The following is an 11,494-nucleotide window of genomic DNA, read 5'->3' as shown; positions in this document are numbered from 1 at the left end:
GAATGTTCACGCTGCTCTTTTCCTTACAATATTATATTTATTTTTTTATTAATTTTTTGCACACAAATAATGACCTCAGAATACAGCTCTTGCATCAAATTAATTAGGCTACTTTTGATGATCTGTCGCCATTCACTTCGATTTTATGGAAAAGAGTAGTGCAAATAGCAATTTCATTTAACATCTTATTTTGTAATCCATGGCAGAAAATCAAATAAGTTTGGAACAACAGAGGTAAGACCAAACTTCCTTAAAAATCACCTCAGTCTTTCCACAAAACCTCATGTGTGTGCGCATTGGACTCTGTATATAGCCTAGCCTTTCTCCTCTGTTTAAGTGTTAAGCATTCTCGAAATCAGGTTTTAAACCCCATTTGACTGAACAACACTGGATGAAAGACAAAAGCTCTGTCTCCTTTCCATTTATACCGCATGAGGTTGTATACTTTCACCCTTATGAAAGTGACAGGCCAAATTTCATTCTTTTATGGACACTGACTGCCCCTCATTGACTTACAATGGAGAGGATATAATTTTGCAGATGTTGGTGAAAAAGCTCAAATGTCAGTCTCTTTTCAAACTGCCAGACCTGCCTTAGCACAGGGATGAATAATGGATCAGTCACCTTTGTCTACTGCTGAATATTCTTACATAAATACAAAGACTCATAAAACACATAAAAGAGCATCTAATTCCTCTTTTAATGCACAGATCAAACGGTGCGATAACTCGGCACACAGTCCGTTTTTCTTAACGACAGGCAGGTAAATGAAGAACCCCTTTGTGCTCGCTCCTGTCTCTTGTGTCTGGAACAAACGTCGGATTTAGCCTTGACTGCTGTCTTGCGTGTTTCGCCTGGTTTTTGTTAAACAGTATTCTTGGTCAAGCAAGAATATAAAGTAGGCCATGCTTCATAATCAACTTTTTAACCTGCACTTGACATATTTAAACATAACTGGGAAGAAAAAAAAAAAGGGGTTGTTCTTAATCATTTAATACAAAAATTAAGCAACTAACTCACATGATAATGATTTCTGAAGGACCATGTGACAAAATATACTTAAAAAAACAGTTATCAGTTATCAATTATTTTTGATCAAATAAATGCAGCTTTAGTGAGCAAAAGAGACTTCTTTAAAAACCATTAAAAATCTATCTCACCAACCCTAAACGTTTGAACGATAGTACACTCAGCAAAGCCTTGTTTTCATTCACATAATATTACATATGTAATATCACATCTATCCTGACCGGTTTTGCGTTAGTTAAAAGGTAATTAATTACTAGCTGCTATAATTAGGCTACATCTTCAACAGTGTAATTAGATTACTGTAAGAAAGTATTATTATTACTATTTTTTATCTACTTATTACTAATTACTTTCTAAATCCCGTATCAACCTCGACCATTTGATCAATAAGGATAGACATGAAACTGAAACTATTTTAATTTTCAAATAAATCATAGAAAATTGCATAAACAATTCTTGAACTGATCAGTGTATTTAAAGGGAGAAGGTTACATTAAAACATGCATTTTAACATTAGACGTTACATTTTTATGTTAAACTATTGTTTTATATAGAACTGTTCTGTACTCTATACAATATTAAATGCAGTTACATCAAAGTAATTAAATTACAGAAAAAATAAATTGAATCCCTTACTTCACTTTTTCAAAAGAAACGTAATCAAATTACAGCAATCAATTACTTAGAAATGCATTACACCCAACACTGATCCTGACTAAGGTTGTGACAAGCATAATTTCTTACATTACAGACTTGTGTGAATAGAAATTGAAGTGAAGTATAAAGATACCATGTGTGGAAATCTTCTTTAGCACCATTAAGTCCATTCATGACTGTCTAACAGTCCATGTACAGTCAGTGTAGCTGGGAATATGATTTTGTTAACACAATTAAAACTTTTGAGACAGCACAGAGCAGCTCAATTAAGTGGCATTTAACATTTTCTGTCTCTCAGTACCGTTCTCTAGGCTTTGTCCTTATGTAAATGTGTCCTAAACGTCAGTCTTTCTCAAAATGTCAAAGTCGCCTCAGTTCTTACACAAAAGAACAACCTGCCTCCTTCTGCATGAGCCTCAGCCAGTGATTAAATCTCCCACAATGCCTTGCTGTCCCTGAGGATCATGAGTCTTTGGAAGCGTTTGGTGCGAGTCATTGTTTGCCATAATAGAGCTGAGGTGGAGGTAGCGATGTTGGGAAACAGATGTGAGACACACACAAGAGGGTTTGCCACACCTGCACCGCAGCCCCGTGGGTTGAAATATTACTGTGCCAGCATCTCAAACAAAACAAACAACGCTAAACCTATGAGCAATCCAGTGACATTTTCATCATAATCCAGATATTCTTTCATACACCTCGAAGAAATAAAAGAAACAGCATCAGGCCAGGAATTTAGATTGCCAATGAATATTGATTTCGGTTGGAGAGAGAGTATACAGAAATACTGTATTTTGTGTCATTGCTTGATATGGAAAGAAGGAGAAACATTTGAACACCCATCACATTACCAGTTTACACTAAACACAAAAACAGTCCAAAATCCACCTACTTCTCTTGAGTTTCAGCCTGTTTGTTCGGCAGCTTCCATCTGCATCTGTTGCCATCTCAGTTCTGGATTACACAGACAATGAGAACGAAACAATGGAGGAATTAACAGAAAGACGGTTTGGCTTGTGTCATGTCTGAACGGGGCAGTGTATATGGGGCTTGGGCCAGATTTTATACATGAACGGCTTAAGTTTGTCATGCTACTTTCGTGTGAAATACCAGTGGTATATCAATTGACTAGCAGCATGTTTAATCTTTTGATTAAGATTTACATTGCATTTCATTGAGACAGCAATGACTATTGAGGCCAAGTACAAGCTATTAAGACAGAAATGTGTCACACTGATATTATGTTGTATTAAGTGAACAAATCACAGATTTATTGAGAGTGTGTAATAGCAAAATGTTGTGTACTTTATCAGTGAATAAGACTTTAAAAGACTTTTAGGGTTGTTGTTTGTCTTATTGTAAATTAACATGTTCAACCCAATTCACATCCTCATTGTTTGTGTAAATTATATCATTTGATAATATACCGTTAAAAAGTTTTTTTTTTAAGAAATTGATACTTTTATTTAGCGATGATGCATTAATTTGATCAAAAGTGACAGTAAAGACATTTATGATGTTACAAAAGATTTCTACTTCACATAAATGCTCTTCTTTCTATTCATCGAAGAATCCTGAAAAGTATCAGTTTCCAGAAAACTATTAAGCAACATAATAAATGACATTTAATTGCTTTTAATCATTTAAATAAAAAAGTTATTTTAAATTGTAGTAACATTTTACAATAATACTGCTTTTAATTATTTATTTTATATTTTTAGCTGGTAATACATTACATATTGTTGATATTGTCATCATACAAGGACAGATCTGGCAACAGAAGAATAAATTTAATGATGCAAAAGGAGGAATGAGACAAACACAAATCCCATTAGAAGAGTCACAGTAAGAATTTGTTTTTATTTAATTCAATCAGCAAGAAAGAGAGTAAGATAGAGAGAGTGCTTTGGGAAGAGAAAGTAGATGAGGTTATCTGGAAATTTCACAATACACAGTCATTTAGCAATAGACAATATTTCATTTAAATACATAAATTAGACAGACAACATAGAAGACTCTTAATCTGTCGGTTTCTAACCACAGATTCAGTGTTAATTTAAAATCACTCTTGCATACATTTTTCTTAAAAAGGTTCTTTGAAATGCTGACAGAGCTAGAAATGCTGACAAGATTCTGGAAATCTCCTTTTTTCCAAAAAGGCACATTTCTGAGCATTAAACACAATACAGGATTATTTCTGTACATAACAAAAAAGGTCTGTGAATGCACAATTAGTGTAGAGGATCATAATAAAAGTAAAAAACAAAACAAAAAAAAGGTACAAGCTGCAAGGTGCAAAAGAGCAACCGGACGAAGTTAAAACTGAGGTTATTGTAAAAGCAACTTTGAAATGACACCACAAAAAAATCTCTAAAAAAAAGACTAGTTCCCTCAGAAATGTCTCTGGTATTGTATTACAAGGTTTTCCATTGGAAAAATCCTACTGAATGTCATCCCTTATTGAACATATTGGATAATGATTGAAAATGTCAAAGGACGCAGGCAGTGATGCTGGCCTGGCAACATTTGTAGGTACAGTGTGTCTATCATCCCTGAGACTCCCAGTTTTAGACTAGGAACCAATGACATCTGTGACTGTGAGCTAAATGATCAAACTGCAAGTTATTTTGGCAGCTTTATCAGACCACACCTGATCCTGTAGAGACGTTTCTGATAGATAATGTCCAGGTTCAATACATTTCTTTATCTTTATATCTGAAAATTAACTAGATGAACTAGATACTTGGCACTGGCAAACAAAAAAGGCTTGAAAAGGATCAGGTTTAAAAGGCGTAATACTGTGACTGCGGGGATCAAGTTCAGTTTTGTCACAATATTTACAAGTATTTTTGGTCAGGAGTTAAGACTGATACTACACTCACACAATTATCAGATGCAGTTTTCATAAATGTACAGATGGGCTCACAAATTCGTCTCATCCCAGGATGGGTCGTTCATATTCTTTAACACTTTCCTGACAATCTTCTCCAGCTCTTTCCGTGCCTTTTGCTCTTCCTCAAGAGTGCGCTTCATTCTCTTGTTGTCCTGGTCATGCAAAATCAGAGAATCCGGGTCACGGCACCAGATATTGAATTTAAACAACATGGCAACACATTAAGTATAAGCAAACAGTTACATGAGGCATGTGGACTAACCTGCTTAAGTTCTTGAACCTCATCCCTTAAGGCATAAACTGTATCCACCAGACTCCTGTAAAGGACATCCAGATGAAATCATCATGAACAACTACTGAGATGTTAAAGGGATAGTTCACCTTCAGTTGGTCCAAGTTGACTTGCATAGTGGGTTTTTTTTCCATACTATGGAAGTCAATGGGGACCAGCAACTGAAAGTGAACGTTTTTTTTCCCTTTCACAATATCATTATAAGATTAATCATGATAAATAAATGCATAAACTGACAGCCCTAATAAAAAAAAAAGTAAATAAATAGGTGAATTAGATGCAGAAATCTGAGATCTAACCTTTCTTCGATTACAGTTTGACCATTGCTCTTTGTCTCTTCCACAATGATTTTCTCCTCTTCAGGAAAAAGCATATGTGGCCCTGACTCCTTCCTTGATCCTGAAAAAAATGTAAGTGTTAATGGATTAAAAATGGAACAATAACATGTTGAACAACTCACTGACAGGTTATATAACTCATACCAGTATTATTTCAGTATAATTGAGATACTATTATAGTTTTTTATTAATATTTTTAATTCGTTTTTTTTTTTCTCTTTTCATTTTCATGTTAACTTTAGTTAAAATGTTACTAATCTTGTTGTGTATTTTGGCATGTTTAGTATGTTTTGTCAATGTATTTTTATTTCAGTTTTAGTTAACTATAATAATCCTGAATTGTACAGAAACAGAATTTTAGGATGGTGTACTATTAAATGTGAATGTTTCTGTCCTATGAAAGCCATGGAGCAAAAGCACTGAAAACATCCTTCTTTCTCGTTCATGAACAACCATGTCTCCAATATGTTCACAACCTTACATGTTAACTTCAAAAATTATATGCTTGCCACTTTCAATGCAAACAAAATGTATATACGAGCAGCAGCAGCTCTTACGGGACATAGAACCCATTCTGTTAGTGTGAGTTATCCATATACTGTCATAGTCCGAGTCTTCAGATTGATCAGAGGAGGGAAATCCGCTGCTACGGCAACCCACAGCATCCACACACGATTGGTCAACATCAGCCAGCACATGATTATGCATCAAATCAGTGCCCTGCCATGCTAATTAGGGATGGGGATCAAACCAATCATATTGGAGAGGACAGGTGGGTTAAGAGGATGGACCAAACCAAGAGGAGTAAAGTGAGGGAGAGCCCAAGATGCCCGAAAAATTATATATAAATAAATGACAGAATGAAATAAAAATATAACAATAGTGGGACAACATAAGAGAGAAATGGGTGAAAAAGAAATGAATGGAAGGAAGGAAGAGGAAAAGAGACAAATATTCATGTTAAAAAGAGCAGAAAATATTAAGAGTGATCAACGCAGTGGTAAAGAGATAAGTCAACATATATTTATATAGCCAATGCCATTAAAATGCAGTAAAGATGTTGCAGTACTTCACAGACATATGTAAAAATGTTTGACAGAGACTTCAGGACAGATGAAGGTGTTTTGTAGGACTCAAAATATGGGACTCATATTCCAAAAACACTACCTTTTTAAAATTTAGGGTCAGTAATATTTTTAATGTTTTTGAAAGAAATCTCTTTTGTTCACCAAGGTTGCATTTATTTGATCAAATACAGTAAAAACAGTAATATTGTAAAATGAAATGAAGCTGAAATTTTAGCATTTAGAATTTTTAATTTTTACTCCAGTCTTCCGTGTCACATGATCCTTCCGAAATCATTCTAAAATGCTTATTTGCTGCTCATGAAACATTTCCTATTATTATCAATGTTGAAAACAGCTGTGCTGCTTAATAGTTTTGTGGAAACAGTGATACATTTTTTCAGGATTCACTGATTAATAGAAAAGAAAAAAATATATATTTGTGACAATGTAAAAGCCTTTGCCTTTTCTTTCAAAGAAATCAAACTGCCTCGAAGCTTTCAAACGATGCAGTGTATTTTAGAAAGAACTTGGAAAAAAAATACATTTAAAAGGTGTCAAAAATGCCAGTATTATGTGGGATCCACTGTTATATTGTCCTCACTCATTTACATGGACAAATCCCATCACAGAGTCTGGGACTGAAGCGAGATTTGAAAATTGCAAAGCAAATGAAAATCACAAGAAATTACATAAAGGTGTAGACTAGAGAGTACATACTTGAGTTTAGTGTTTGCCGTGTTTTAGCGCTTGTGCAGTATGCTTCGATCACTTTCAGGATCTGAGCATCCTCCTCCAGAGCTACAGTACCTGATGGAAAACAAGAAGAGCACATAAAAGATGCCAGGGGTAAGAAAACATTGCGAGAATATTATAAAGTCACTATGTTATCTTACAAACAGTAAACACAGAAGCAATACATGTGATGAGTTTGTAACAAATACATCACATGCATATGTAGAAAGTAACAGAACATTAATAAACTTCAATAAATCATTAGTGTCATACTTTTTCTCACAGCAAATTCCTCATCAGATGGCTTCCTCTCAGATTTTCGTTTGGGCAGAAGCTTCTTCATGCTTTTGGGACTTTTACTGAGATCCTGAAGGACATAATAAAATTAGACACAAATAACCAAATTGAGTCTCATAGATAAGTTTATTTAAAGGGATCATATGATGCGATTTCAAGTTTTCCTTTCAGAGCACACTGCGCTCGTCAAAGGAGGGGGCTTTGTTGAAAACAACGTGTTTGAGAGAGGCGGGGCATAGAGGACCTACAATAATGTACAGTATTTGAAAAATTATGTGTTTTTTGAACATTAAAGCATGTCAACATATTCTGTTACACCAAATACACAAAATAATGATCTTTAAAATAGCATCATATGACCCCCTTTAATAAACAGATGTTAGTTAATAAATAATAAGTTTTAACCATTGGTTTATAGTGATTCTTCTTCTAGAGATGCTATTAATGTGTCAACATACAGTTAAAATGTAACATGATACCTCTTTGAAACACAAGGCAGCTGAGGGTTTTAGGGGTGGCGCAGGTCGGAGACAGCTGAGGCTCCAGGGCTTCTGGGTTTTGGGAGGCTCGAGGGGTCCCCACATCATACCGCTGTGAGGGGTTCCAAGTGAAGAGAGGTGAGGAAGAGTGTGGTAGACTGGAGATCCACTCACACCTCGACTCTCTGAGTGTCTGGACGGGGTGAGAGGGTGAGACGGCAGCTGAACAGGAAGGAGACGAGCCGGTGAGTGACACTGAATATCGCTGAATATCAGTCATTCTTAATATAGATATGTCACAGAGTCTGATAATTTTTTGAAAGATGTTAATACTTTTATGCAGCAAGGACACATTAAATTGATCAAAAGTGACAGTAAAGATATTGATCATGATACAAAAGATTTTGATTTTGAATAAATGCTTTTCTCATGATTTCCAAAGTACAACTGTTTTCAACATTGATAATAATAAGAAGAAATGTTTCTTAATCACCAAATCAGCATATTAGAATGATTTCTGAAGCATTATGCGACACTGAAGACTGGAGTAATGATGCTGAAAATTCAGCTTTGCAATCACAGAATTTTAAAATCATATCCAAACACAAAACTTTGTTTTTTTATTTCATAATATTACTGTTTTTACAGTAATAAATGCAGCCTTGTTGAGCATAAGGATTTTCTTTCAAATTGTACTGACCGCAAACTCTTGAATGGTAGTGTATGTGTTTCTCACCGTATGGCAGGGAACATTCTGTGGTTTCAAGTTGCTGGTCGAAATGCGTTTGGTTTGCCGGTGTAGATGATCCACCCAGTCCTGAAGATCTTGCTGGTTATTACAGATCACCTGGATCCACTCGATCATACACACACACACACACACACACACACACACACACACACACACACACACACACCATTACTGCTCAAGCATATGTATTCTCGATATCTAGCAATAATAACATTTGACATGAGGGCAACTGGGTGGGAAACTCACCAGATATTTCGAAAGCATTTTTTGTGGTGTCACTGTCCTCTATTTTATTTACAGTCATTCCAGTCAGAGGCAGCTTCCCCTGTGTAAGGCAATCAACCAATCAGCTGTCAGCATTTTAGGGCGTTATTAATACTGAGATCCATTCTGAGGTCATTCTAACAGAGTTATATGAAGTAATAATAGAATAATATGAAACAGTGTAATAATAGAATAATATGGAGTATGAAATTCAGCCCTTTAAGGATTTTACTGCCCAATTTTCAAAACATGAAATAATAATATAAAACATGTAAAATGTACAGTATGTAATCAGTGTGCAAGCAGCATCTACGTTTAACACAATTGTGCATTTTCAGTCATATTTGTATATCGTCATCACCCTTTGCTTTGTGCATGATGGTGGGGGTGCTTTATGTACCGTAACAGATTTCAGTAATTATACAAAAAACTACAAACTGAAGGTAATCATATGCTTACTATCCACATACTAGTTACATATATACATAATGATTGTTGGTGGGTTTTACTGCAACACACACATAAAAAAATCTAAAATATTAATACAATATTGGGAAAAACAGCAGTAAAGTAATTTTTGCTACAAAAATCAGAAAAAGTATAGTGCAGTGAAACACTGATGGGACTGGAGATTGTATTTATACTACAGTGAAGTTTTACCTGGTAGATGAAACCACTCATTCGAGGACTAGCAGACAACATGAGAAGTACATGAGGAAACAGCAAAAGGTATCGCTCGTTCTTCTCCTGATGAAGCAGAATATTACAATGAAGATTTACACTGAATTCAAAATCAGTCAATTAAAATCTAAGAAACAACATGTACAATAAAAATAACAAACGATAGCTCTTAAACAAAGTTTTTTTAACCAGGGGTCCATGGAGAACATACAAAACAGTTTGATTCTTGAAATGTTACATTTCTAACTATAAATGAACGTAAATTTAGCTTTTATTTTTAAATACTGGAAGTCCCTGATGGTTGGTTAAGTGCTGAATACCCCTAGACTATTTGGTAACATTCACCTCAGCGCCGTAGTTCTGGATGAGGACTTGAGACATGTAGAGGACAGAGCCCAGGGTCTTAATGCCCTCCCCTTCCCAGCCCCGAATAGACTCCATCAGAATCTGCAGCTCAAGTTCCTTCCTCTTCCTCACTTCCTGACACTGGGCCTGAAGACACGACAACAAACATTCACAAATAAGCCCAGCATCCCATTCTGAAAGATAGCGCAAGTCAAACAAACAGCTCATCATCATCTCACACATCTTTCATCCTTATATACTCGTGAAAACAAAGAAACTCAATGATGTTGACCTTATAATACTCACGGAGAGATTTTTAAATACTGTCATGCTCTTCTGAATGTCTGGATAATCTGGATGAAGCGCCTGAGCAGAACAAAGGAAGAATATGAGTGAGTTAAACTGGTATACTATATAAACACACAGATTTTGTTTCATTCCATAACCAGAATACTTACACTACCCTTAAAAATTTGATGGCAGTAAAACATTTTTTTAAAGAAACTAATCATTTAATTCAGAAAGGATGCATTAAACTGCTTAAAAGTGACAGTAGAGACATTTATAATGTAATTATAACAAAACATTTCTATTTCTACTTTCTATTCATCAAAGAATCCTGAAAATATCATGGTTTCAACAAAACTATTAAGCAGCACAACTGTTTTGAACATTGATAATCATAAGAACCAAATCACCTTATTAGAATGATTTCTGAAGGATCATGTGACACTGAAAACTGGAGCAGTTTGTCATCACATGAATAAGTTACATTTTAAAATGTATTCAAATAGAATAGCCTTGGTGAGCATTAGAGAAAATCAAAATCATAAAATTCAAAAAAATCGGAAAAACCAGCCCCAAACGTTTGAATGGTAGTGTACATTTTGACAAAGAGAGCGGTTGAGTACCTCCATGTGGCGCTCCATCTCTTTCAGTAGTGTGGGGTATTTCTCCAGTCTCAGGAAGGGTTTGCTCAGGCCCGTGGTGAGTGTGAGGATCCCTGGGCTGTTTGCACCTTTACTTTCCATAAACTCTCCTAATTCCTCACTGAAACATACACAAAAACAAACAGACGCTGATAGACGGTGTTTCTGAAACTCAATTGTTAAGAATGAATGAAAAAGCATCTGCCCAAGATCAATCGTCTATGCACTGTGCTTATTGCGTTGTTACGCACCTGTGTTGTGTGAGAACGTTAACCGCAGATGGATGGTTGGAGCAGTAGGTCACATACAGACTCCTCATCTGAGGAACGAGGGACAGGAAGAAGCCACCTATTCTCTGCTGACTCTCTGGAACTCTGCACACAACACACACCAATTCATTTAGAAATAATAAATGTTTACTAAAAATAAACATATAAATGAATGTTAAAGTTGAACAGAGCTAAAAATCGCACACATCTTAAAGGGGTCATATGATGCGATTTCAATTTTTCCTTTCTCTTTGGAGTGTTACAAGCTCTTGGTGCATAAAGAAGATCTGTAAAGTTGCAAAGACTAAAGTCTCAAATCCAAAGAGATATTCTTTATAAAAGTTAAGAGTCAACCATGCCTACCTAAAACGGCTCGTTCTAACACGCCCCCACATGTCTACGTCACGATGTGGGAAGATTTGCATAACGCCGCCCAAATGTTCACGCAAAGAAAGGCGTAACTTTTATTTT

General features: G+C 35.5%; 1 protein-coding gene across 2 annotated transcripts in view; it reads right to left on the bottom strand.

The window, feature by feature from the left end:
- Positions 1-3,905: 3,905 nt before the first annotated feature.
- LOC107676887 (rho guanine nucleotide exchange factor 7-like) overlaps positions 3,906-11,494 on the bottom strand; it is a 26,586-nt gene continuing 18,997 nt past the window's right edge. Inside the window, exons 9-22 of one of the 2 annotated variants that reach the window (XM_016471619.1) lie at positions 11,006-11,128; positions 10,737-10,875; positions 10,132-10,191; positions 9,826-9,972; positions 9,460-9,546; positions 8,778-8,860; positions 8,521-8,650; positions 7,785-8,006; positions 7,282-7,375; positions 6,994-7,083; positions 5,767-5,937; positions 5,171-5,270; positions 4,842-4,896; positions 3,906-4,731 (exon numbers count right to left, since the gene is read on the bottom strand). In XM_016471619.1, the coding sequence (XP_016327105.1) occupies positions 4,609-4,731; positions 4,842-4,896; positions 5,171-5,270; positions 5,767-5,937; positions 6,994-7,083; positions 7,282-7,375; positions 7,785-8,006; positions 8,521-8,650; positions 8,778-8,860; positions 9,460-9,546; positions 9,826-9,972; positions 10,132-10,191; positions 10,737-10,875; positions 11,006-11,128 (1,624 nt within the window). In that variant the 3' untranslated portion in view covers positions 3,906-4,608. The remainder of the gene's footprint in view (positions 4,732-4,841; positions 4,897-5,170; positions 5,271-5,766; positions 5,938-6,993; positions 7,084-7,281; positions 7,376-7,784; positions 8,007-8,520; positions 8,651-8,777; positions 8,861-9,459; positions 9,547-9,825; positions 9,973-10,131; positions 10,192-10,736; positions 10,876-11,005; positions 11,129-11,494) is intronic. The other variant, XM_016471620.1, reaches the window with a different exon arrangement.

The sequence above is a fragment of the Sinocyclocheilus anshuiensis genome, unplaced genomic scaffold, assembly GCF_001515605.1.
Source record: "Sinocyclocheilus anshuiensis isolate Anshui unplaced genomic scaffold, SAMN03320099.WGS_v1.1 scaffold2166, whole genome shotgun sequence".
Classification (NCBI taxonomy): domain Eukaryota; kingdom Metazoa; phylum Chordata; class Actinopteri; order Cypriniformes; family Cyprinidae; genus Sinocyclocheilus; species Sinocyclocheilus anshuiensis.
This window is presented reverse-complemented; position numbering and strand designations above follow the sequence as displayed.